The sequence below is a fragment of the Rissa tridactyla genome, chromosome 4 (genome assembly GCF_028500815.1).
Source record: "Rissa tridactyla isolate bRisTri1 chromosome 4, bRisTri1.patW.cur.20221130, whole genome shotgun sequence".
NCBI classification, from domain to species: Eukaryota; Metazoa; Chordata; class Aves; order Charadriiformes; family Laridae; genus Rissa; species Rissa tridactyla.
The window spans coordinates 3,214,128-3,241,886 of record NC_071469.1 but is presented as its reverse complement, the minus strand read 5'-3'; the positions used below and the strand labels follow the sequence as shown (position 1 = coordinate 3,241,886).

General features: G+C 38.9%; 1 protein-coding gene across 5 annotated transcripts in view; it reads right to left on the bottom strand.

Annotated features, from left to right (window-relative positions):
- The window catches only part of LOC128909590 (golgin subfamily B member 1-like), a 46,682-nt gene extending 21,222 nt beyond the window's left edge, over positions 1 to 25,460 (bottom strand). For 2 of the 5 annotated variants that reach the window (XM_054201480.1, XM_054201484.1), the window contains exons 1-19: positions 25,354 to 25,460; positions 21,186 to 21,240; positions 20,382 to 20,525; positions 19,114 to 19,260; positions 17,821 to 17,943; positions 16,986 to 17,153; positions 16,400 to 16,585; positions 13,327 to 13,449; positions 13,011 to 13,124; positions 10,920 to 11,241; positions 10,454 to 10,563; positions 9,960 to 10,077; positions 9,149 to 9,240; positions 8,044 to 8,194; positions 4,155 to 4,264; positions 3,175 to 3,298; positions 2,215 to 2,348; positions 481 to 590; positions 47 to 215 (exon numbers count right to left, since the gene is read on the bottom strand). In XM_054201480.1, the coding sequence (XP_054057455.1) occupies positions 47 to 215; positions 481 to 590; positions 2,215 to 2,348; positions 3,175 to 3,298; positions 4,155 to 4,264; positions 8,044 to 8,194; positions 9,149 to 9,240; positions 9,960 to 10,077; positions 10,454 to 10,563; positions 10,920 to 11,241; positions 13,011 to 13,124; positions 13,327 to 13,449; positions 16,400 to 16,585; positions 16,986 to 17,153; positions 17,821 to 17,943; positions 19,114 to 19,260; positions 20,382 to 20,525; positions 21,186 to 21,227 (2,487 nt within the window). In that variant the 5' untranslated portion in view covers positions 21,228 to 21,240; positions 25,354 to 25,460. The remainder of the gene's footprint in view (positions 1 to 46; positions 216 to 480; positions 591 to 2,214; positions 2,349 to 3,174; positions 3,299 to 4,154; positions 4,265 to 8,043; positions 8,195 to 9,148; positions 9,241 to 9,959; positions 10,078 to 10,453; positions 10,564 to 10,919; positions 11,242 to 13,010; positions 13,125 to 13,326; positions 13,450 to 16,399; positions 16,586 to 16,985; positions 17,154 to 17,820; positions 17,944 to 19,113; positions 19,261 to 20,381; positions 20,526 to 21,185; positions 21,241 to 25,353) is intronic. The other 3 variants (XM_054201481.1, XM_054201482.1, XM_054201483.1) reach the window with 3 other exon arrangements.
- Positions 25,461 to 27,759: the final 2,299 nt, after the last annotated feature.

The following is a 27,759-nucleotide window of genomic DNA, read 5'->3' as shown; positions in this document are numbered from 1 at the left end:
CCAGTTCTAATAAATTAAATACTATTTAATAATAACTTTAACTTACTTTTTGCTCCGTATGCACAAACTTTTCACCAAGCTCTTTGTTCAGAAGATCCTTTTCTTGAAGCTGTTTCCTCAAAGTTTCAATTTGTTCTAATTTTTCTGTCGTGCTCAACAGTTTTTGTTCTTTTTCTCCAAGTGAAGTTTCAAGGAAGCTATTTCTGTCACTTAATCTAAGAAGATAATACATATTTAGATATTTTGAAAACAAAGCTTGCTTTAAGCTTTCTAGGCATATTAGCTCCAAACTATGTTCCTAAAAGAAAAATTGTTTTCACACTTTCCATTTAAACTTCAAAGTACAAAAACTAACATTACTGCAACCAGAAGCAGGAATTAAGTAACTCTTTTTCAAGTGTTTTAAGAGATTATCCTAAGTAGAAGCTTAAAGCAAAGAAAGCGAATCCTGTATGGAGTTGTAAAGAGCCTTTATTTTACCCTTTAAGCTGCTCATTCAAGCCAGAGATCAGAATCTGATGCTTTTCCACATCTCGCATTTGTTGGCTGCGTAATTGGGTGAGCTGAGTTTGCAAACGTTCATTTTCATTCTGCAACAAAGTAAGAGTGAAGAGGATCATCACTTACAAACACTCAGAAAGGCTCAGGAAATCTGACTCTTCAGGAGATTTACAGCCTACACAGTAATAGAGACCATTATTCTAGCACTTCAGCAGATATCAGTGCAAAATACACCACTAATACCACCAACTAATATCACATCTCAACCAAAAGTTGAGATGTGATATTAGTTTAAATAGATGCAACCCACCTTTCAGAAATACCTCCTTCAGCAATGCTGTGATAGCATGAACTCAAGGATGATTGCCGTATACCCAACACACCACACACACTCATACTGTGTTAAGGCAGCTTACTTATCTTAACAGGGGGAGCTACTGCTTTGAAAATATACTTTCCTCGTTGGTTTGAGGACAATACCAAACTTGCAAATTTATTTTTTTCTGCCTATTTTTCAGGTTGAAGGAATGCAAAAACCTGCAGATGGGGGATTGTGGAGAAAAGAAAAAGGAAGCAAGCTCCATTCACACAGCTTTTTTTTTTTTTTAAAAAAAAAAAAAACACATACAAATCTCCTACTCTAGCCAGATCCACTGCACCAAATCAAAAATAAAACCACCAGAAAAAAGATCTGACAACAGCAACCAAAACCAGAACATATATCCAGAATCAACAGCAAATAGGACAAACACGGCAAACTTGTCACCTCTAATGCAAATAAGCTAGCATTCTGGAGAAGGCAGAACACACCTGTGCCGCCCTCAATAGCTGCCCTTCTTCATCTACACCAAACGTTACCTGTATTGAAAGGCTTTGTTACAAGATTCTCAAGTAATTAATAATAGAAGGTTGTCTTTCATCTTAAAATCGTTAATTCTTTTTTATATATGTGCAACTTAACGGATAAAGAACTATGAATAATGCAGCAAGCCTGAAGGAGTTCGAGTAAGAGATGAGTTGTGTCATTTAGTGAAAATAAGGTTTACAAATTATCAAACACTGTAACTTGTCCATCAGGAAATATTAAAAATAACTTTTCTGATAAACATTTACTTTACTGTTCCTTTTGGTGCCTTCACTGACTAATTTTACAATATAAGTACATATAAAATCAATATATGGGGTTTAGATTGTATGTATATAAATGAATATTAAATTATTATTTTTATATGTTTACACAGTTTCTTTTTTATAAGTGTGTGTGTATATATATAAAAAAATAGTAATATAGACACACACGCACTTATATAAAAGAAACTTGAGGGATGTAAGAAGAGGGAGACTTATGCCAGTAGGAAGAAAATCTAATTCTGGACTTTTTGACAAAGGCCACCTGCAAAGAATAATGAAAATCATGTTGCCTTTTACTATGTTTCCAAAGCAAATAACAAAGCCTACGTTCAAACAGGGTTCTCCCTGTAATGACTGTTACTTTTGCTGAACAGAAGTGACAGGCTTCAGCTTCAGAGCATAATATAATACGTGTACGCTCTCTGCCAACATAATTATGAAGCATAAAGTAGGCTTTAGACATTTTTGCTAGATGCAAATTGACATTTTTGTCTTACTGTAGGCTATGATAGTAAGACCATAAACAAGAGAATAAAATGATTCTCTTACACCGCAGGATTTTACACAAATACAAAAGCTCACCTGAAGAGCCTCCATTCTACCTTGAAGCTGCATTCTATCTTCCAAATCCTGACAACGCTCTTCTAGAAACAGAATTTGTTCCTGCAGTTGATTTCTTTCCAATTCTAACTCTTCAACCACACTCCGTAAGCCTGCTTAAGTCAAAGAAGAAAAATTATTTCAAGCAAGGTCTACTAAAATTCCTGAAATCTAGAAATGGTTTCAGCTTTTTCTTCACAATTCTCACCAATGTTGGGCACAATCAGGTCTCAACCATTTCCAGTGGAAATGCCCGAGGCCCGGCATTTCCAAACATTAGATGGCCTTAACTGTTGAAAAACCAAAATAAAGCTGCATAGCTCAAGAACTCAGAGAACCTGGCAGAAATATTCTAAACAGTATTGTGGCTCAATCAATAGTGTGTCTCACGTTACTTTAATCACAAGTCAATCATGTACTTGGCAGGATCAGATCTTAAGCAATTATTAATAAACAAAGTAAACTGGTCTGTATCAAAATTTGCAAGTGTGTCTATTCCATTTTAACAATAAGATATATTTGCAGCCTTTAGCAGCGATATAAAAACATTTGCATTAGAAAAATAAGAATTCGATATTTAAACTAAAAGCATACAGCAATGGAATTGCAACATAACTCTTATACAGATTGGAAACACATTCACAGGAACAAGACTCGTAACTTAAAAAACACATGATCTTGCCACGGAGGATATTTCATGGGCACCAATGTTCACCCAGTTTCAGTGTTTACTCGTATTTATATTCTACTTCTGAACCAAAACTAGGCAGTTCATACAGCACGCACATGCTTTAAAATGAAAAGGAAGAAAACACAAGCCAAAAAATTCAACAAAGATTAGAATACACCACAAATGGGTTGTTAGTTGAATTTGAAAACAAAAATAGACACAAAATACAGATGCTGTGCATGCTTTAATAAACTGTCTAGTCGCTATCACACCTGCATTAGGTGAAGTGTACTCTGGCCACCAACCTCCCATATTTTCTCCTTCAGCTGAATCAGTGCTATCCAAGGTGATGTTCAATTCTTGAAAGCATTGTTTTCTATCAAAGTTGTATTCTTCCTATGCACAAAACATGAGAATCAGGTTTAATTTAAAGAAGAAAGGAAGCAAAGGTAAAATACATATTCTGTTATCAAAAGCGCGATTCCAATTAGAAGTCCTAAAACTCAGCAAGTGACTCAGGTGCCTAAATATAGGTATATGGGGCTGCTGTAGAGTAACCTGCCCAACTTCCAGCTATTATTTCCAGAAAATCCAAGTCTCCCACAGGTTTTGTACCTGCACGGCCTTTGAAGACATCCTCAGGCATCTGAAAAGCCAATGGATAGTATTTTTCGATATCTTAATTGGTCCCCTGATTTCTACAGTTAATAGGGTTCTCTGAATCTCAGGGTAAAGTATGGGAGTTAACTAAACATAAAACTATTCTTCCAATGGTATGTTAATGTGACAATGGCACCCTAATTCTTCTTATAAAAGATTACCATTTTATCGTGCAAGTTACAGCACCGACTACCGACAAGAACACCTGAATGATCTGACACTACTTACTAATTATTCACTAAAGCTCCACCAGCAGAGATTTGTAAAGACTGTATCTAAACCAAAAATGGTGTTAACATATTAAGCATGCACATAGCTTCAAGCATGTGAATTACTCCAGAGGGAAGCTGGTTATTTTTCAGTGTAAAATTAAGTAGACTCGTTGCTCAAGGAATAGAGAGGTGCGATGCCATTGGAATTTCTCCTGACCACACACATAATCATTAAATTTACCAAAGTTTTCAGTTACACAACTAATCTAAATTCTTAAGCCCGTAATATTTTTAAGTGTGAAGCACCATATAAATAATAGCACTTTCCATATTTTTATTAACATACAGGTAAAAATAAACTGTTATCTCTCTTAACCCACCTGAAGCTTCCTGCTGGTCTGATTGCTTTTTCTTCGTGCCTGCTGCAGCCTGCCCATTCCTTGAGCTGTGGCCAGTTCCTCCTCCAGCTCCTGTTGCCCTGAGACCATGGCTGGATCAGAGCAGCCAGGAAAGAACCAGTCATCCTCAATCAGTTTTGTGCCACAGGAAAGCAGTTACATTTATATCAGACACTTACTACATGAGAAGAGACCAGGGACAGGCTGAAGTCCCTATGAATGACTGACAGGAACAAGATTAAAGAAGCAAATCCATTGCGTTCACCTTGTGATTTCCCTCCAACATTACTACGAAGAACGTAAGAATGAAGTCCACATATCTCACTAAGAAGAAGCAAACCGAAGTCTAACTTTACTACTTCTTCTCTAAATGAAGACTTTATACAGAAGACTGGAAAGGGTGAGGTTATGCTGATACTAAGAAAAAACGCCAACCAATTAAAAGGCCAAATTACATCTCATTTCAATTTACCAGGTTAAAATATACCTAATTTGTATGATGAAGGTATCAGCCGAAACAGCTGTGGTTTTTATGATCTGAACGATCACATTCATTTGTATGGAAATGACATACGTCCCTTTCAACTTTAATTTTAGCCAGATAATTTGAGGAAGTCACAAGCATGTGTTACACTGCAAACTGGCATCAAACCATCTTATAAATTAATAATACCATTCTTTTTAAGACAAATACAGAATCACTTGTAAATAAACACACTGAATAAATTCAGAATACGACAGCTTAGGTATGCATCCTGTTCATTGTTAGAAATGATTTGTCATTTAAAGTACATTCCCATCTGTTTTGTGATACGACAAAACATGTTTGGGGTAACAGATTAGGAAATAGATGTTTCATGCAAAGCAGACAAAACAGAACAGCCAGTGAAAAGAAATGAAAGTAAAGGTGGCTCCATACTTTAATTGAAAAGTAGATTAATTAGGTAAGTACAAATTTAGCTTTCCATTTAACCACATCAATCCAGAGCTGCCCCCACAGCATGCACAATTTGCAGAACTTATGTCGACGCACCTGGGAGGCAAACCCCAGGCACTCCTTTGAGATTCGGCCTAACTGGGGATACTCAGCTTTCATCTGAGTTGTCCAAGGATTACTTATACCACAAATTTCCTTAAAACACAATTCTGTAACACCTACTAGATTTAAGTTCTTCCTGTAATATTTAAAAATTACATACTTAACATGTTGTCAGAAAAGATTAGAGGAAAAAAGTTAAAGGAAAAAAAAAAATGAATGACCCTTTTCAGGTAGAACTACTAAATTGCATTTTACTTCTGGTTTTAATTACGCTTTGGCTTCTGGCACTGTCACTTTATCAGCATTCATTAAAGAAAGGTGTGTAAGTTTTCAAGTATAGATTCTACAATTTTTAGTATTTTTTGTCATTATAGATACTTCTTCAAAGCCATAAAAATAAATGCCAAATTTTCATCATATGCCTTAAATCTCTATTTAGAAGAACTGTCATTGAACTCAGTGAAGCAATTCAAGGAGCAAGCATTACTCCAGATAAGAACTTAACCCCTTCTTTGGAGGAAAAAAAAAAAATTAATTTCTTGGAAGTTGAAATTGAATTAATCTGTTTTTAAGCACAATCAACCCAAAATATTTAGGCTTCTAAGTATTTGATAATGAAAAAAAGAATGAAATTACCATTGTCACATGAAAAATGAAAGTATAGGAAGTGGAGCTTTAGAATGATTTCAAATGCTTAGGCAAGTGTTAAAACACTTTCAGTTAAATTCAGCATTGCTTTAACAACAATTAGTAAGTAAATACATCTTCTAGTGTTTTACAGCAGCGTAGGGAGCTTTTCATTTGCAATTATATCTAACGTAAAAAATGGAAAACTTCCCAGAACACCTTTCTTCACATACACGCTGCATTTAAATTAACTAATTATGTGTCTATATTTGCTGGTGTCACTATTCACACCAAATATCACAATCTTTAGTAGTTTGCGAGGAAACAAGCCCCAGTCTAGAGATGTAATCAATACCATCATCCTCTCTGCTTTTGCAGCTCCCCACACATTCAACCCAAAAGAGAGAATTGCCACATATGGCAAACCGTGATGAGCTATGATGGAATGAGTAGTGGGTTTATACATTGCTCAAAATATTGGTAGCTAATATTAATGCAAACAAAGTTCTGCAATTTATGAGATGGAATAATTCAAAAAAAAAAAAAAACTACTACTGAATTGCAAGTACTACTAAGAATATTTCAATGAATTTGATTCTTACTTAGTCACAACCACTTGCAACAAGCCAAGAGATTTTTCTCTAGATAAGGTTACAATATAAATATGGAGTCAGCTGTTACCACAAAGGAAAGTGAAGGAAGATGATTCAGTTAATATAAATGAAGAAACAGGTATTGGAAGGCAGAAAAAAAACCAAGTTAAACCCAGCATTTGTTACATGTACTGCTAAAAACCCACGTACCATCAATGGCAAATCTTATAAGGTACTGTTGGCAATTTCCTCCAAAGAAGTAACGACGGAAGAAATCAGCAGCAGTACATTACAAGTTGCCATCGCTGCAGGAACCTGCATGCACAAAACTGATGGGAAACTACGTTCTCCCTGGCTGACCAGATCGCAGTGTAGGGTAGGAGTGGAGGGGGAAGGGACGCTGAGGGCTCGTCAGGTGTAACGGCAGGAAAAAAAGAAACAGAAAGGTCATGCTTATCCCAAGGGGAAAAAATGCAAAATTAAACACGGACTGACGCAGATGAAATTTTACAACTGTTATTAATATTGCATGTGGATCTGTAGTTACCACAGATGATATAACAGGTAGTTTTAATGAAGGGAATATTATTCTTTTTCACTTCCAAAGCATTACACGCTTAAATCCCCCAAAAAGGAGAGACGTGATCCTTAAAACATTTCTACGCTTACATACTGAGCTTCCAAATTGATCATGTAAATGAAAAATAATTCAATCGCAGATTAAAAAGAGAAGGCTCAAATTAACTAACTGGATTAATTATGATGGTAGGTTGTGCACATTAAAATTTGCCATTAATCCCCACACAGTTAACTAACGGGATAAAAATTATAACAAAGTACTAGATGGCATAGAAAAAAAAAAAGGCAGCAAAAACTATCTGAAATTCAACCAAACTTTTACAAGTTTTAATAGAAGCTGCTTCACTCTCTCCTCACCTTCTTTATTAGTAATTTAGAAAACTACAAAACCTGAGGTCACTTGAAATGTTATTTTCTGTAGGTAATTTAATATTTTTAACTAGTTCCAAACCACTGCCAGTTAGTGTTATTCAGCTGACCTAACAGATTACTAGATATTTTAAGAAAGGTTTCTCATTAATTATATTTAAAAGAAAAACTCTGTCTCAGATACATCTTGCTAAAGCCACACCTTCATTCATCAAATTCAAACCAACACTATAGTTCCCCAGCTTCACCGGTCGTTCTAGACAGGCAGCTTTAATATTTCAGTGGTGAACTTTTTATCATTGATCCTTCAATACGCAGACAATAAGCTTTCGAAGTAAGTTCAAGCAGTCGTTCAGAGCAGCAACTCAGATGGCAAACAGAACAAGCACATCTACTCTTAAAAATGATACAAAATAGATGAATGTACGGAAAGCAGATTCAAGGAAATGGGGAAAAAAAGCAAAAATTGCAAATTTAAGCAATTTCACTAACTATACACATCTTATGACTACAGAAACGAGTCGTGGTGGTGTGCCATCAATTCAGTCTGAAGTACAGCAGACACACAGACGTGTGTGTGTGTGTGTGTATATATATATATATATATATATATATCTCTCGTATATATAAATATGGTAATTGTATCGTAAATAAAACGATTCACCTTCTCTCTCCTCCTCAATCTGAGCCATTCTCAAGGCCATAGCAGATTTCTCTTCTCTCACTTGATCACGGGACTCCTCGGACTCCGGTACGTTTTCTTGCCATTCCATGAGCTGACTCTGCAATTCATCCACGCTCCCTGATTCACTGGCCTAACAAGAGAAAATTGCACATGAAAATATATTTACCAAGTCCCACTGCAAATGGAAATAACATTTTAAGTTGGCAAGCCATTCACAGAGAAAACTATCCATTATAATTCAACACTCTGCATAAATAAAAATCTGTGAAAGCAATAATTGCTACTGTAGATTATGTATAAACCAAGCCTCACGGCTTTACAAAATTAAAAAACGCTACCGCCAGTTGCACTTTCAACCTGAAACATTTTAAAATGAAAAACATCTATTTTCACCAAAATATTTTTGCTGCACATTTTCGTCTTAGCTGTGTTCCATTGAAAAACAATATTCAACTGTCTTTACGTGGGATAACAAATATCTATTATCTATTATTCCGTGATTCCGTGAACAGAATAAAAAAAATTTCTGCTTTCTCATCAAAATAAAAACTATTTTAAGATTTTAGGAAAACAAAACAAAACAATTAACTTCTCCACAACATTTGGAAAAACAATTCTTTTTTAGCAAAATATAATTAATGGTTTCAAACTGGCTCTGCTGCTAGGGCTGCATAAAGGTTGCGTGATTAATGTATACTATTAATCCTTCTAAAGCCCTTTAACAATATTTTCTGAGTCTTCTCACTTTGTTATCCGGAGCTGTACATTTATCAAGGTTACAGCTATATTTCCTTCTGAAAGCTCTCTGTATTGTACACAAAATCACAGACACATTTCGATGACTCATGTTAAATGTAACTCAATAAACAGTAAACTGCTTGGGAAAATATAATGTAAGGTATGTGGAAAAGCAAGTAATTCAAAACCTGTCAGCTTGTTATCCAAGTGAACGGCTACTGGCACTGACAATTCCATATATCACTACACTAATTTTCAGCTCCAAAATCTACCTAACACTTTTCAAAGTCTAATTAGCACTGTCAGAGTTAATCAGTAACTCCTACAAATCAATTTGAAAGTTAACCTGTGAAGCTGCCCTCTTTGTAACTTGGTCAAGATCAGCTTGCAACTTCCTCTGCTGCTCTTCATAGACTTCCAGCTTAGTCAGCAATTCTTCTACAAAAAAATATAATAAATTTGGCTCATAAGGACACAAAACTAATAGGAAGATCAACTTAAAAGAAAAATTCAAAATGAAAATTCAGACGATAATTCATTTCAGTTAGAAGACGTCTGTTGGACTGTGTTATCCATTAACCCATGAAACTGTCTTCTCGATTATTAAATATTGATGAGTGCTTTAAATCTAATTTAGACTGATGAACTGAAAATTCTACTGTTTTCTATTTACTGAAAAGGACATCAGAGAAAATAACACAAGATGAAACAGAAAAATCTCTCACACAACTCTACTTTAAACTATCTGAGGTTTTAAGCAAAAAGTCTCTCTCAAATCCTTACAAAAGGAAAGAAGATTCTTCATTTACTTGAAACTCACTGCTCTCAGAAGTTTACCGTATATACTTTGATAAATTTTGTATGTTTGGTCTCATTTTTTCTCCTAAGAAGATGCCTCTTCCACAACTGCTGGAAAGGTTTACCCATATTCTGCCTAAGCCTAAATGCAACAAGAATTATGCACAGGTTGATACAGGGAAGTAAAAGCTGAGCCGTAGCTCTGACTTAAGTACTGTATGCTATTCTTCAAAGTTGCATGCAATTACTTCAGAATCTGTTTTAAAAAGAAGAAGATACACTTTGAAAAGGAAAGAGTTCATTTCTCTTTATCTCTTTACTTTGAATCATCCGCAAAAAAACATAGATTTCTTTTTTACCATTTTGAGTTCTAATTTCATGTAACGATTGCAGTTTCGACTGTAGTTCTTCATTTTCAATTTCTAATTCTGAGATACGATTGTTTAAGGCAGATACATCATTATTCTTTGATGAAAACTAAAAGAAAAAATAGTTATGAGTTTTTTACATGCCACAAACACAGCAAAGTCAGTGCAACTTTTTTTTTTCTGATTTTTTAGCAATATTTAGAACAGCTGTTTTTCTAATATTGGAAAGTGCAATAAACTAGCTAATCTCTAGCAAATTTACCCCTGAATGCTGGTAGCACCAGTCTGCACTATTTATTGTTGAAACTTGATCCTGTATCAATGTTTTACCACCACTCAATTTTTATACATTCATTCATATATAAAGGTACTCTGAGTAAATTATTTTAATGTTCTATTTACCCCATATATTTATTGTTCAGTCAAATCTCCAAGCACAGTAGTTTAAAACAGGTATGGAATATTAAACGTAATGTCACGCATACGTTTTTTAGTTCATCCTCCAGTTGTTTGATTCTTGATTTAGACCAAGCCTTCATTTTCAGAAACTTTGCTTCAGATTTGCTGGCCTCTTCTGTTTTCAATTTCACTTGTGCTAAGAAACAAGATGCAAAAAGTTATTTAAAACCATAGAAAGATTATTAATACAAGATCTATGTTTAATTCCTTTAGCACTGGAAGTCATACGCTTACACAAGACAACTTCATTTACCGAAAAATGTAAAATAAGAAATGCAGTGAGAAATTTATTGTTCATGTGATGATCTTGGTATTCCTATAACCCTCATTATTATAGGATTTGATGAGAGATACTTTTTAATTAGTGTGGCAATAACTCTTCTACCAAATTTAATGTATTTTTACTTGCAACAGGTAGGAAATCGGCATGCAATACCTAACAGTCTGGGGCAAAGGAACCCTTCATATGTAACAACTGTTTAAACAGGATACCTTCTAAATCTTCCATCTTCTCTTTGGTTATAGATTCCAGATCTCTAACTTCTTTGGAATGAATCTGTCCGCTACGGCTTAATTCTGCCACTTGTTTCTTAAGCTGGAACAGGGCCTGATCTTTCTCTTGTAGCTCAGTTTCATGTTTCTCTTGAATTTCATGCAGTTCAGCATTATATTTCTCCTTCACTTTTGTCATTTCAAGCTCATGTTTCTCCATCATGTCTCTTAACTGGGCTCTCATTACATGTTTCTCAGCATCCAGTTTAGACTGGAGGTTTTCTTTTTCAGACAGAAGACGTTTCAAGTTTTCATTAATCTCCTGTAAAAAAAAAAAATCAAACCAAAAAAACCCAACCACTTTATATTTTAATGCAAAGTATTTTTAGCACCACCGTCAAATATTATATGTGCATTGCTGTTGGTAACCTGGCTCTACTCCAGTAGCTACTCAGCTCTGACTTCCCAAGACACAAACGGGGACTTCAGCAAAATGGCATCACTATTGGAGTGCAAACTACAGGTAACTTCTCCCACAGATGAAAATGGAGTAAAAAAGAATGTTTGGTTCTATGGAATATAAAAGAAAAACAGAAGCAGATCTCTTCAACAGTGATCCCAACGATTAAGAATGCTCGCTACAATGCCACCCAGGTGCTGCCACCTACATGCATTAAAACTGAAGCTGGCAAACTGATGTACTTCTTCCTTACGATGTTTTGTTGCTAAATAGTTTTCTGTTAGTGCTTATTCTTCTTTTAGTGCCTTTACATTTGTTAGTTTTATACATAAAGAGGTAGAAAAGATTACAGATCACTGTAGCAGAGCAGTCCACTTACATTAGACCTGCTGTTCAAAAACTACGTTCATGATACATAAACCTCAGAATATAAACTGTCCAAGCAAAGAAGCTGTGCAGAAGAGCTGAGAGAACATTTCCAAAATACGGTTTAAAATGCTTCTGTAAATAAAGCAAGGCTTCCTGCTATTTTAATACTTAAGCTGTAATGGAATCTCAGGTTTAAGTGCTTTAAGTTCATGTTGTCACAGTCAAACCTTCCCCCTGCCCTCAAGGTGTACATTTCTGTCCCCTCAATGCGCTAGCACTAGGTACCATCAGTTCTTGCAGAGCACCACTGTAGAAAGATGCATCTAACCCAAAAGAAAAAAAAAAAAAACAATAAAGTCCTGCATAAGGCAGGAGGCATAACAAATCAGAATCACAGAATCTTAGTGGTTGGAAGAGACCTCTGAGATCATCGAGTCCAACCACAAAAAAAAAACAAAACAAAAAAAACAGAAAAAGAAAAAAAAAAAAGCACCCACCTACTAAGGTTGGGAAGGACAAATGAAACATATTTAAACTACCACGGATCTTAACTATCTGAGCAGGGCATCTACCTGGGTACACACAGTTGAAACAATTTCTAGTAAGATTTTGATTCTGGCAGCCCGCTTGGCAAGTTGAAAATTTATTGGAAATAGTGTATAGCTAAAACGGCACCCCGGACAGGCTGTAACGGGTCTGTTTCAGAGTCCCAAAAGCCCGTCTGAGAGACTGCAACATCCTTTTTCTATGCTGTTGAACCGAAGCAGCAGCACTCAAAGGCTATAATGAGAGTTCCTGCAAGGTGCTTAAACACAACACACCTTGATTAGGTATTGCTTTTCAATCAGTAGAAATTCGGCAAAACGAAAGGCACACAAATAGCAAAACACTCTCTGGGGAAAAAGGGAAAGAAAAGCCTCGGTTTTGGGGGTCACTGCAGTCTCTAACCAGAGAAGCTAAAAATCTTTTGACAGCAAAAAATTCTTCCCTACGTGGCAAGTTCCCAAAGTGAATCAAGACAAACTACAGGTGAGAGTTGACAGTTTTATATTTTATGGAGTTTACCGCTCCTTTAAGTTAATTTCCTAACTGGAACTAACATTTGTTTGCACAACTATGGTTACATTATTAGCACACTGAAAAGCCTCCCACAGAACTGTCTAAATATTTTATACAAAACTATCTTTTGCGTACAACCGAACAGCTTTTTGAACTTGTAATTGACCCGATGAGTTTAGTTGTGCACTTATGCTATTTCTTACTTTCAATTGCTCGTCCTTGGCATCCAGTTCGTTTTGCAAGACATCTATCACCTGTGTCCTTCCCAGCATGACTTCTTCCTTTTCATGGAGCTTCTGTTTCAAGGCCTTTAGTAACTAGCAAAGAAATTAAAAAAAAAAAAAAAAAATCAAGCCATCAATAAAGGAGTTAAAACTTTCAGAAGAGAAAGACGACGACTTCTCTTTATTCGCCCAGCCAGACACCTGAACTGTGCCACAGAGGTTAGTAATTACACAATTCCGAATTCCCACGTCTAACCAAATCAAAGCAAGCTATTGAATTTCCAAAGCAACATACCTGTTCTAGGTCAGCACTTGCATCAGATTTAGCAGCTAATTTAAAGAGCTCTTGCTCATGCTTTTCTCTCTGTGCTTCCAGTTCCTTTTCCTTTTCCTGGATAATATTTTGAAACACACATATCTAAAAACAAATAGAAAGTAAACATGAAACACAAAGGTACAGTAAAAGTACACTGAATTGTCCAAGCAGAGAAAGATACTATGTTCTACCTTGTCTCAATTTTGCTTCCATTTAACATTAAATATAGTAACTAGGCAGTGACTACTGATCAGATCTGAGCAGATAAACCTCCAACTTACATAAAGTTTGTCTTAAATCCACAATAACAAACTTCAAATGAGAAGCACAGTACTGTTCATTTTTGTTTAATATCACAGATCTTTGCCTTTCTTTTTTGGATGACGTTGTTCTGAGACTTACGATTTCTAGAAGACTACACGGATCGTGTTCATTTCTAGCAAGTTTCTACCAAGTAAGCCCAAATGGCAGCTTTAAAACCTATCTGCCTCCCCCTCAAAAACCTGTATTCTACTTCTAACATCTTTGTTAGCTATCTTACAATTTTTATAAGAACTGGATGTAGCTTTTGGAATCTCGCTAATGTTATTTTGAATAAATTCACATAAAGTCCTACCCAGATATATATTACGATATTGTGCTTGCCAAAAATGGCTTTTACAGTCTCAATTGTTTGTCTTTTTCTTTCTTTCCTGTATGAAAACTAATTCCTTGTGTGCTTCTGAACAGGTGTGGTCATTTACAGGATCAAAAGCTGCATTAGCTGGCAGATGTTATCGCTAGACCGCTCTCCATTGTCTTTGCAAGGTCATGGGGAACAGGAGAGGTGCGTGAGGACTGGAGGAAGGCTGACATCACTCCAATCTTCAAAAAAGGCAAGAAGGAGGACCCAGGGAACTACAGACCGGTTAGTCTCACCTCTGTCCCTGGGAAGGTAATGGAGCGACTCATTCTGGATGTCGTCTCCAAACACGTAGAGGAACAGGAAGTTATTGGAAGTGGTCAGCATGGATTTACCAAAGGCAAATCATGCCTGACCAATCTGATAGCTTTCTATGATGTTATAGCTGGTTGGCTGGATGAGGGGAGAGCCGTAGATGTCACCTACCTTGACCTTAGCAAGGCTTTTGACACTGTCTCCCATAACATCCTCATTAGGAAGCTGAGGAAGTATGGGCTAGATGAGGTGACAGTGAGGTGGATCGAGAGCTGGCTGAGTGACAGAACTCAGAGGGTTGTGATCAGCGGCACAGAGTCCAGTTGGAGGCCTGTAACGAGTGGTGTCCCTCAGGGGTCAATACTTGGACCAATTTTGTTCAATATATTCATTAATGACCTAGATGAGGGGACAGAGTGTATCCTCAGCAAGTTTGCTGATGATACCAAGCTGGGAGGGGTGGCCGACACTCCAGAGGGCCGTGCTGCCATCCAGCGTGACCTGGACAGGCTGGAGAGCTGGGCAGAGAAGAACCTAATGAGGTTCAACAAAAGCAAGTGCAAGGTCCTGCACCTGGGAAGGAAGAATGCCAAACACCAGTATAGGTTAGGGGCGGACATGCTGGGAAGCAGCTCTGAGGAGAAGGACCTGGGGGTCCTGGTAGACAGCAAATTATCCATGAGCCAGCAGTGTGCCCTTGTCGCCAAGAAGGCCAATGGCATCCTGGGCTGCATAGGGAAGACTGTGGCCAGTAGGTCGAGGGAGGTCATTCTCCCCCTCTACTCTGCACTGGTGAGGCCACACCTGGAGTACTGTGTCCAGTTCTGGGCTCCCCAGTTCAAGAGGGACAGGGAACTACTGGAGCGAGTCCAGCGAAGGGCAACCAAGATGATTATGGGACTGGAGCATCTGCCTTATGAGGAAAGGCTGAAAGAGCTGGGACTCTTTAGCCTGGAGAAGAGAAGGTTGAGGGGGGACCTGATTAATGTCTACAAGTATCTAAAGGGTGGGTTTAAGGAGGACGGAGCCAGGCTCTTTTCAATGGTTCCCAGTGACAGGACAAGGGGCAATGGGCACAGGTTGGAACATAGGAAGTTCCATTCAAATACACGGAAAAACTTCTTTACGGTGACGGAGCACTGGAACAGGCTGCCCAGGGAGGGTGTGGAGTCCCCTTCTCTGGAGATTTTCAAGACTCGCCTGGATGCAGCCCTGAGGGATGTGGTTTAGGCAATCCTGCTTTAGCAGGGGAGTTGGACTAGATGATCTCTAGAGGTCCCTTCCAACTCTGAAGATTCCATGATTCCGTGATTTTTGTTACAGATAAAATAAACTCAAGACATCATACGATGTGGGAAATACTGAGATGACCAGTTTCATATACGGTAGAGCTCGAACACTGAGGGATGAGGCATATCACATTAAAATCTGAGATTTAGCTTCCAAAGGAGCTGGAAGAGCCTGGTAACATCAAGGAATGGATAACATGCTCCCTAGTTCCACTTTTTTTTTTTTTCTTTTTAAGTATTATTTCAGAGGATGATGTTGTTTGTCTTAGTCTCTTAACCAGCTGCTAACTTCTAGAAAAGTTTCCCATTAAGTATGCCAAACTTTTTCAACTGTTTTTTAGTCAAGAGGAAAACGCAATTTTTTCCCATGCTCCCATGCTACAAAGTGTGCCAGACAGCTCACAGCAGAAGTGAAAGTGATACGCCAAAAAGCCATTTGTGCCAAGAATGGTTGCAATAATCCAAAAACACTACCAGCCACCGCACACGTGCATTTTTGCACTTTCAGATGTAGTGCTACAATAGAGAGATGTTTAGTGGTTCTTCTGCTCAACTCATTCCACTCTCTTCCACACTAGTTCCTCCGTGCCCAACCACCAGCCACATCCTTAAACTCCTTTCTTGCATAAAACTTTCAACTTCAGTTATCGCCAGCACATCTACTGCTTCATTATTCTCACTTCATCTGATCACCATATAGACCTTTACTCAAGAATCATCCAAAATTAAAAAAGGCATTTCTTAACTATCAGGATAGAAACACTACAGCCAAGACACCACTTCTTCTGCCAAAGAATGTAAATATTTTTATAGTGGTTTTACTTACATTTTCCATATACGTAGCTTCTTTTGCTTGGAAACGCTCTCTTTCTTTGTTCTGAGTATTTTTAAGACTTTCAATCTGTTCCTGGAACAAGCTGCACTTTTCTTCGCTGTCTCCAACCTTTTTGGTAAGGTTTTGAACTAGAATCTGCATGCTTTCTAGTGATGACTCTTTAACAGCCAGCTGATTCTTTAGAATGCAAACCAAAAGACAATTAGAAGAATGGACCCAGAAAAAGGACAGAGCAATTATCATGAAGCCACCTCCAACCCCTTCCCTCGGTTAAAGGAACATTAAACTCAAAATTCAGGTTTGGTTTAAATTTGAAAGAAATCTGTCTGCAGGTTGTGAAGTTGATACTAATACATATAAATGCTACTGACAAAAGTATAGACCTACTAAAAATGAATATACTATAGACCTATACATAGACCTACTAGAAATGAAAAATAATCAGTAAAGAACTTTTATTCACACGAATATCTGCAGAGGATTTGTGCTTCAGAGAAGGATCCACCATACAACACATCAGAATTAGCTGATTCCTTGAAACCTCTATGAAGATTTTACATTTGAGCTGCTAATATACCTTCAATTCTTCATTGGGCAAGAGCGTTTCATTGGCAACACCACTTGATCCACACGCTATCTGTAAGTCGATGATATAAGCATCTCTTTCAGCTAACTTCTTTTCTTTCTCTGCCAGCATGGCATCCATTTCAGCCCCACGACAGCGCTGGGCCTCCAGTTCAACACTCTGAAAATGAAAAGACAGCATTGCTTGTAATCTATACTTCCGCCATCTACAGCATGGAAGAACGGTTTGGATTATTTCCTTTTGGCCTGCTTTAGGGTGCTGAAAAAAATACAATCAAATTTATAACCTGGTTCAATTTGAAGTGTAAACTGTAATTACTAAGCCTTTCTTTCTGAAATTCTGCAGCACTCACATTCCTGCCACTTTCCACAGTCACATACACAAAACACATCGCTGCATGGAACAGCTACAAACCGAAACATGAAATCATCCCTTGCCTACGTTTCTTCCTGTTATGACTTACTTTTATAATAAGAAAAACGGAAGCAAACCAGCATTTTTGTTCAAAATACAAGATTTAAATATAGCATGAATCCACAAAACTCATATTTGTGTACCCTATTCCATTCATTTTCAAACGACTACAAAAGCACGCTTGAGGAATCACTGCTCACTGAAGACACAGTGACAAAATTCTCACTGCATTTGCTCATGCAGGTTGTAGCACATAAACTTCTTTGTCTACTCAACAGAAATCTCTCAGAATACCTATTTATATATTTAATTATACGTTATATTACTAAAGATATTTAAATAAATATATTTAAGTGCAATCCTACACCACAAATGTGAAAAACCACACACTTAGCATCATATAAAACATCACCTTTTTGCGTAACTCTTCATTTTTTTGGGTGATCTGGGATTCTAGTTCTTCTATTCTCCTTCTCAGTACTAATATTTTCCCACGATTCGCAGCAGCATTTTCCTGGTCGCCATCTTTTGATGCCTGCAAAAACAGGGAGTTTTGCATTCCGTAATTAGGTAACATCTGACTTCTGTACCTCTACCTATTCAGATAATACTGGTGAGAAAAAGTGGACTTTACTCATGGTTTGCGTTTCAGTTCTCTTGTATATTACATATTCCATGTAGAAGCTAGAGAAAGCAGGCACAGAATTCATATCAAGCTTGCAAAAATCTTTATATTTAAATTATGAATGATAATTATTGCTGCAAAGTGGACTGAAACGTGCAATAAGGGCATTGATTTCCTCTAGCAATTGTAACCCATACAATCTGGCAAGCGTAGTCCATATAACTCAGAGGGAAAATGGACTATTGGGGGGTTGGGGGCGGGGCGGGGGGAGAAGAGTGTAAACTAAACTGTTCTTAAGCACAATGTCTCCAATCTGAATTTCAGTATGCATAACTACTGGATTATAGAAATTATTTGTCGTTACAAAAGAAATCAAGCGCAATTGCTAAGTATATGTTTTATTAGCGAAAGGGATCAGAAACATAAATACTGCATGTCTTTGCAGACACGTAGGGACTTCAACAAACTGATCTATTTCTGTTCCCTTTCAGCATAGTTTTAGAAAACAAAAGCCCTGGAAATATTAAAGCCTCACTAAAGCCTCACTTACTAGCTGTATGAAGTTAAAATATGCTATTTTAAAGAAGTACAAGCCTACTCACACAACTGTGCTACTACGAACAGACCCGAGAATCTTTGTTAAAGGTAAAACACTGGTCATTTAAATGAAACATTCCAATATTTAATTCACATTTTGCCACAAAGGTCATTTTTAGATTTCCATTTTTATCTTCGACATTAAAGTAACAAGTTAGTTTTTGTTTTCATTTCTTCTAAATAATTTATCTTCCTGATTCACACGTGTTAAAAGTTTGAGCTGCTAATAAGATAAAGATCAGAAAGGATTTTTTTACTAAAATGATTTGAAAGAAATGTGCCATTTTGTAAATTTCTACAGAAAGATAAAAGAAGAATGAAATAAAAATACACGGATGGACTGACAGCACCCACAGAGTTTACCCTGATCCTAATCTGACACAGCTCAAAATGTGAAGTTCAGTTTCACAGTTGAGTCCAGCACACAAAACTGTCTATAGCCTTACAGAAATTATGTCTGCTTTAAAACGTAAGGACACTTACCCTTTTTTGTTCTGCTTTTGCCTCCAAGCCTCCTGATTCTGATAACTGTTTCTTAAGTTCTTCCAACTGTGAGGTTAATGATGCAACCTTGGCTTTGTTTTGCAGCTTCAACTTGGAAAGTTTGGCATCAGCAGATTCCTTCTCCTCCTAAAAACATCAAAGTCATGAAGGACTAAATTAGCTACGTGAACAACTGCATCCTTCGATTCTTCCATTTAAAAAAAAAAAAAAAAAGAGAAAGAAAAGTCTAAAGTGATTACCAAAAAAAAAAAAAAATCTTTCCCCCGAAGAGACATTATAATGTCACATGCAACAGGTCTGCATATATGAAACAACCTTCCTTTCATTATTTAAACTTTCTGCATATGGTTATTATTATTGCATAGAATACAGGGCATTAAAACTTTAGAAACGTTCTTATTTTTTGATAGCTATACAGATTCAGGGCTTCATTTTTTAACAAGAAGAGTTATTCATTTAAACTTTTTTGGGTTCAAAAAGACAGACACCTTCATAATACTACAAAAGCATGTTTCTTTTTGTTTACAGAGATGACTTAATTCACAATGAATTTTAGAAAATTTAGAAAATTTTAGAAAATTCAGTATTTTAACACTTGGCTGTTTGCATCCACGGAAGACATTTTTTTAGAAGCGTAAAAATAAGTCTCTTGCAGGAACAGACCAACCTTATCACTGTTTGAAAAACAACAGAGTAAAAAAAACAAACCCTCAAAAGTCTTCAGGATATTAGATATAAATTCTTTCTAGTTCCATCCTTCCTAATGCCAGTCAAAAGCAGAGGCATGATATAGAGTAACATTAACAGGAAGATCATTATACAACAAAAAGACATATATAGTGGAAGTAGAAATAAAAAATTATCTACAGAAATTCAGTCTGATGTAAGCTGCCGTCTCACTAAACGTCCAGCAATTATTTGGATGGTGGTTTTCCCTATATTTAGCCTAACGTGACCATGCACGTGCAGATCTCGGGAAGTCAGTCTCTCCCTTGCATCTGCTTGTGCCAGGAACACACGCTGCCTGTCTAATACCCGAACCCAGTTACAATTTTGGAACAGAAGACACCATGGCAAAAAGCGGCAACGTCCAGGAACCGCAACAGCTAATTGTGACCAATGCTTCTTGTGTTCCCGGAGCTGCTATAACTGAATATAAGCCTGTATCCATGAAAACAGCTCACGATAAACAGGACTGAAGGCGTTCTTTTTAAGCAGTCTTTTTGACATGAATACACGCACAGTACCTTTAACTGAAGATCTTTATTCCGAAGCTCAGCATCCTTCTCTCTGACAAGCTCCTTTAGCTGTGTTACCAGCTGTTCAGTACTTGTCAGCTGTTCAGTCAAATCTGTCACCGACATGCTTCTTGCATCTTGCGAGCCTGCGGCCTGCAGCCGTTAAATATACTTAGAACAAAGAAAATGGTGCAGACAATACTGCTTCTGCCGAACAGCCTGCACTTGGTGTTTGGTTCGGTATTTATAAACGCATTCAGCAAATCTTTAATTAGAGTGCAATACTAAAACTTCCATATACTGTATGTACCTATACCAGATGGTTTTTAGCCAGTTTGATAGACATAAGAAATTAATATTCCTAAACCAGTTTCTATGATTCATAGTTTTAAATACAGCAAAACCATCAAAGCCTCTAGGAATCTAAAACTGAATTGCCTCATTTACTGGATTTGCATTGTAACAACCAGTAGTAGCGTTACAGTAGTGGCAACAAAATATTGATCTAGAACATACTATACACAAAAAATACACTCGGGATAAAGCTTATGTAATTCCTCCAGATGTTTTCTGAAATCAAGATAAGCCTAGTGAAGAGAAACAGAGTTACGCACAAGAGATTAAATACCAAGCAGACAAAAAGCAAGAATCCAACCTGACTTTTTAGAGTCCTAAAACTGAGTCACGGTAAAACTAGTTAAGCAACTTATTTACAAAAGAGCAAAAACGTACAATTTGTCTGTCATCAATTAAAGACTCCCTAGATCAGAAATTCTTAAGAAAATATTATTTTAATAATAATTCAATACTTACTGTTTTGGAAGGAGAATCATCTCCACTACCCCATTTCCACATAGTTTCACGATGGCTACAAAAACATAAATGAAATAACACCGCAGTAAGTATCAGTGACTGTCAGATAACTGTAATTAAATCGTGCTTCTCACTACATATTCCACTGTAAAATGCTTGAAACTAATTTGTTTGTTAAATTCTGACAGCACCTCTGATCTCTACCACATTACTAGTTGTTGAAAATAATGAAATTATGTATAAAATATGCATAATATGCCTTTTCTAAAAAGTGTTAGTCAGTAAAATGTCAACACTACCAAAAATAATCATAAAAGTGTTTAAAGAGTAAATGCCATAAAGCATTAATCAGCATAGTCGCTTGTCCCACATATAAATAGAAGATACAAACCATGTATAGTTTGCTAATATTTAACCTGACCTTAAACACTTCCTGCCACGGCAATATGACAGGGATTATACCAATGCGTATTTCTACAAAACCATAAATAAGACTAAAAACATGAAAGAACACCAAACTGCATTAATTGCTGCACAAATGCTGCATATCTGAAAAATGAATGTTGCAACCCTTGAGGTCACTGGTCAGCATATAAAACACCCACATCTCAAATCCCAGGAACAGCGAGTGTTCCTTGCTTCTTTTGGTCCCAGTCAGGTACAAAAAATGCCACCAAAGTGCCAGACATATACATAATCACAGTTTCTGATCATGGAAAGCTGTAGCTTTCTAATAAACACAATATAGGCCACAACAAAGTTTCAAAAAGCAAAATCCTAAAGATCAGGTAGGCACCAGGCAGCTCAAAGCTTAAGACCTTTACTGAATAATAGTTACAAACTGGATTGAGAAAAAAAATGGGCAAAATCTATAAAATAGCCCATGCAGTAAATTCCAAATTGTGTCTTGGAGATATAATCTTAAAAGCAGATTACCACATCTTGCTCGGCCTCTGGACGATATTCCCAATAGCAGCATGAAGTGAGAAGGGAGGCTGTACCTGTTCAGTAATTTTCACTCTCACCTAGTAATAATGTGTCCTTTCTTGTTTATTACAGACTTTTGAAATATCCATACAGAGAACAGTACCAAATTTGGAAAACAGTTTATAATCAACATTAGCATATAGCTTATCTTAAAAAGTATGCAGGATGATAGCAGACGCTGCTCTTAAAGCCGTTTATCATTTCAAAGCTAAAACCAGGAATCACAGGCTGCAATCTGTGGCCTACATTATCTACAGGGCCAAACTGGATTCTGCTAAGGAGCCTTTCTAACATTGAAATCAACAAACGAGCCGTGAGTTTGGGGATCAGAATTACACAACTCGTAAGTAAAAACCTCCTCTCATAACTTCTCCAGAGCTGTACCACCAAATCTGTTCTCAATGAAAAGCTCATTTGCAGACACATAAAAGGGTTACTCGGGTACAAAGAGGACAAAATGACTCACTAGATGTAATGTGGCGGTGCATTTGTATTTAATTTATAAATATTTTAGCTCATTTCTAGCTCTGACTGATGCAATCACTTTTGCTCCCTTCATGTGATGGCATTCCTACCTGAATACCTTAACTGCCACTTTCTGATGTATTTTTATTTACATCAGAGACATTAAATATTGACGGGTTTTCCAAATCAAGCTGGGAAACAAAACTGAACAGATCTTCCTTACCCAGCATAAAGTCAACCAATAACATCTTTTTGCTTTTCTTCTGGGGTACAGACAGCAAGTTAAAGCCCTGAAGCTGGTGAAGCTGCAATCTGAATGCCGGACGGTTCAACCCAATCCCTTCTCCTCGCTAACACAATTCAATTAAGTTTTCTATCACCATTTTCCTTCCTTTGGCAGCCTGGACACAGCACTATCAAGCATAAGAGAAGCGGTGAATTCAAATTATCTGTGGCTACCCTCTCTGAAGTTTTCGCAGTAACAGATAATTTCTCTTTCCCCTGTAAATTCAAGCCGCTCACCCTCACTTTCACAGTTTCACATTGCTTCACGACTGCCAGCACCTCATCTGCTCTTCATCTTGCATATTCAGTGGGACTCGACGATTTAAAGGTCTTTTCCAACCTAAATAATTCTATTCTACAATTATATTCTGTTCCAGTCTACGGTGTTGACAACCATTCTTTGCCATGCACTATGCACTCATTTCTGCTAATCTCTTCTTCACTGAAGAACCACGGGCAGCAGTCACACCTTTCACAAATTCCACAAGATACAACAGAGGCCTACTTAATTTTATGAAACAAGTTTCTTCTGACCCTCAAAGTACAACCGAGGTTTCAGCTCTTATCGTAACGGGATGCTGCCAAAAAGAAAAGTGCCATTGGCAGTTTTGCCTTCGTACTCGCCCGTTCTGTTGTCCCAGCACGAGCTGCAGCCAAATCCAGCTAAAAGAAAACTAACCATGTATTATTCATCTCAGTAGTTTCCAGCCTACTCAACTCCCCTGAGTCAGATATCACAAGGCCCTGCACAAGGGGCACTCAGGAGCACACAACAGCAGACAGGACAGATTTCAGCAGCTGAAGTGGTCACAGAAGTCCCACAGCTTGAAGACGACCAATGTACGTGGTGAAATATTGAACTGCATTGTCACAAACACCTATTTGGATGACTACCCAGGCAGAGCAACAGCCCACTGACTCCCATAGAACTCCTCTTGTCTGTCTAACTTTCCCCACATCTATTCCAAAATCATTCTGATATAAAAAACGGCTTCAAAGAGCACTCATTTGAGTTCTCACTGTGAAGCTATTAAGGAAGGACCATTACCCTTCTCTTGCTCTTACCGCTCCTCTTACTACCAAGGCAGGCAAGGCTAGTCCCCTTTCTTCTCTCTTCCACAAGACTACAGCAGAAAAACAGACAATAGCAGAAGTGTGTAACAACTCAGGTGGTTTATTATTTAAAATCCATTTCCTAGAACAATTTTGTGCTTTAAACACGCACACTGGAAGAAAAGCATTTGAATACAATTATTTTCTTATTGTATTTAAGAATACATGTATTTAAGAAATACAAGATGTTTCCTATCTGCACATTTTTGTTCGCATCCTTGTTTGATGCCTTGCCAAGATGTTGCTTCTTCTGCTGAATAAGTTAAACTTGTTTTTAAATGGCCTGTGCCATCTACGACTTAAAAGCTCTTGGATAAAAACTGCACAAAGATATGACATACAGCAAAGAAGGACAAACACGGAAGCTGTGTTAAAGAAACCACAAGTGCTCTGTAAAGTTAATATAACAGTACATTTATATAGTTATTACTTGTGTCTATTTTAAACGCTATTTCTTAATAACACTGACTACATTTTTGTCTTAAAAATAATATAAAAGGGAAGTAATATTTTGTAACAGTGCACCATTGGAGAAATAAAGTATCAGTGCAGAGCCCCCACCAAATCACAGAATGGTTTGGGTTGGAAGGGACCTTAAAGATCATCCAGTGCCACCCCCTTGCCCTGGGCAGGGACACCTCCCACCAGCCCAGGTTGCTCCAAGCCCCGTCCAACCTGGCCTTGAACCCCTCCAGGGATGGGGCAGCCACAGCTTCTCTGGGCAACCTGGGCCAGGGGCTCACCACCCTCACAGCCAAGAGTTTCTTCCTCAGATCTCATCTAAACTTCCCCTCTTTCAGTTTAAAACCATTACCCCTCGTCCTATCGCTCCACTCCCCGATCCAGAATCCCTCCCCAGCTTTCCTGAAGCCCTTTTAGGGACTGGAAGGGGCTTCAGGGGACGGTAGCGCAGGTGCCTGTGCGGTGCAGAGAATTAGCTGTTTCCACCAGAGCTGCGGGCTGCAGCTTCTCCTGCAGTGCAGTGCTACCAGCACCCTGCGACTGGAGGTACACGACACCCCGCCTTCCCCCCCGTTTTCGGCGGGGCTCCCCTCACTGAAGGCCTTCACAGCAAGCCCCGCGGCGGGGAGCACCTTTCAGCCCGGTTCAGAGGCCGGCACAAGGGAGGGGAACCCACCCCCCCCCCCCACACACACACACCGGCAGAACCCCGGTTGGCCCTCCCCTCCCTGGGCACGGCCTGCTCCGCCAGCGGCCCAAGGGGCTCCGGCCGTCCCCCTGGGGAGGCCCGGCAGGGCCTGCCGGCGGCGGGAAAGAAGTAAAGCCCAGCGGGGTGAACCCCTGCAGCCCCTCTCACCTGCGGGGTGACGGTGGGCCGGCCGGGCCCTGCACAACCGGTCACCGCCGCCGCCGCCGCCTCCTCCTCCTCAGCGCGGCCCCCACAGCATCCGCCACGCCCCGGCGGGAGGCGCCCGGCGGCGGCGACAGCGCCCCCTCGCGGGGCGGAGGACCGCGGTCCCCACAGCAGGTACCGGCCTCCGCCCCTCGGAGGTGCTGGAGGGGATGAAGGCGATGTCGTACCTGGGGCCCGAGTACGAGGGGCCCCTGGGGCCAAAAAGTGGCTTGAGAATCCCACAAAAACAATTATTCTCTCACCGCAGGACCTCTCCCCACCCGGGAAGGGGAATCGGGAAAAAACAAGGAAGCTGGAGGGTTGAAATATTAACACATTCAATAGAATAAGACTAGATAATTAATATTAATAATACTAACGAACCAATATTGACTCTAGTCAGCCCATTCTCTCAGCAGGAAGCTGTGCTCTCCCCGCAGGGGACAGCAAACGTGGGCCCCTGCGAGCGCTGCGGCTGCGGGAGGAAGGGAAGGGCTCAGGGCTCCGGCACCGGGGCGAGGAGTTCTCAGGACGGCAGCCAGCAAGGGGGAGAGGGAGAAATTCTCAGCAAACTTTCTAATTTATATTGAATGTCACGTTCATGGTATGATATAACCCTGTTGGACTATTTCACCTGCTCTAGGCGACCCTGCTTTGGCAGGGGGTTGGACTAGATGACCCCCAGAAGTCCCTTCCAACCCCTAAAATTCCGTGATTTTGTGACTCTGTGCTCCTCCCTGCATGAGGGTGGTGAGACACTGGAACGGGTTGCCCGGAGAGGTGGTGGAAGCCCCATCCCTGGAAGTTTTTAAGGCCAGGCTGCACGGGGCTCTGAGCAACCCGATCTAGCGAGAGGTGTCCCTGCCCAGGGCAGGGGGTTGGAACTAGATAATCTTTACGGTCCCTTCCAACCCTAACAATTCTATGATTCTACGATTCTAAAAGCCTACAGATGCTTTAAAGTACAGCAGGCTGCAAACTGTTCAAAAGGTCATCTTGGCAAGCAAATAAAACCAGGGCAAAAAATGTTACCCAAGGAAAAAAAATGATCCCCCAAGACAATAAAAAAAAAATGAGAGAAAGGTAATTATTGAGTGGAAGAGAACAGAAAGATTGAGTTGAAGGAGCTGGTGGTACTTCCCCAACCTGATGAAGAATTCATATGGGGCAGAAAGGTGACCACAATATCTTCTGCCTGTGTGGGATGTGATCGCAATGGACTTGGGGGGGTTGGACTAGATGACCTTTAAAGGTCCCTTCCAACCCAACGCATTCTATGATTCTATGACTTAAATTTCAGCAAGGAAGATGAAGTTAAAGATTAGGAAAAAGTGAAGCCCTGTGATAAACTTCTTGTAGAGAGAAGGAATTTCATTCAGCAGAGGTTAGTGAGGGTATAGGTGCACACAGCATCATGAAAATTCGCAACTGGCCCATGCCAACCAAGAAGGGAGGCTTGGACACAGTGCAGAGAAATCCAAGAGAAACAGTCCCAGCCAAAGTGGGGCACCCCAGATGTGGTTTTACACAGGATCCTTACACCCTTCAAATGTTCAGGTACAACCCGATGCTGGTATTATCTTGGTTGTTCAGGGATATCCTTTATCCTTCATGGACAGCTCTAAGCTTCCAACGAGCAAAGTCTTTATTTCCAGAGCCAGGCAGTCCTTTAGTTTGTTATGCTGACGCATGAACATTGCCAAAGTCTCCAGTAAAATTCCACTACCTCATTGCATTACAGTGCATCATGTCAACTAACATATATATATATATATATATATCAACAAAGTTAAAACACTTTCATATGACAAAGACTGGTTGCTATACAGTTAGGGAAGGAAATTTTCATAACAATAGTTATATTGATCTTGCTTTCAAGGAGAGGAATGGGTTGAAAGTCCTTTTTCTAAGCAGAAAGAAGAAAACCACCTCCAGCTTTCTATGGGGTAGAATATACTCGTAAGTACAAAAGCAAGCTGTACATTGTGTGTCTGACAGCAGCAGCTTTCGTATTCTGCCTTCTGTAGTAATTCAGATAGTCATTTTCCCTGTGTGCGAACTGCAGCTCTCTACCAGTGTCTGGCACTTCTGTGTTCTGGTGTGGCCCAGCCCCAGCCCCAGCATTTCCCAGACAAGCATCGGTTCATCGTATAGTACCCAGAACAGAGAATAAACCTTCATTTACAGGAGACTACAACATTAAAATGACTGGGAAGACAAAGGAAGAAAGCCGTCAGACTTTAGCAGTGATTAGATTCAAGGTGTGCTGGTCATTTTCATCACTTTAACTTTTTCCCGGTGCAACACTGCAGACTCTACCTTCGTTCGCTTTGGATGCGAAAGAAACGATTATACTGCCTTGTGCATGTT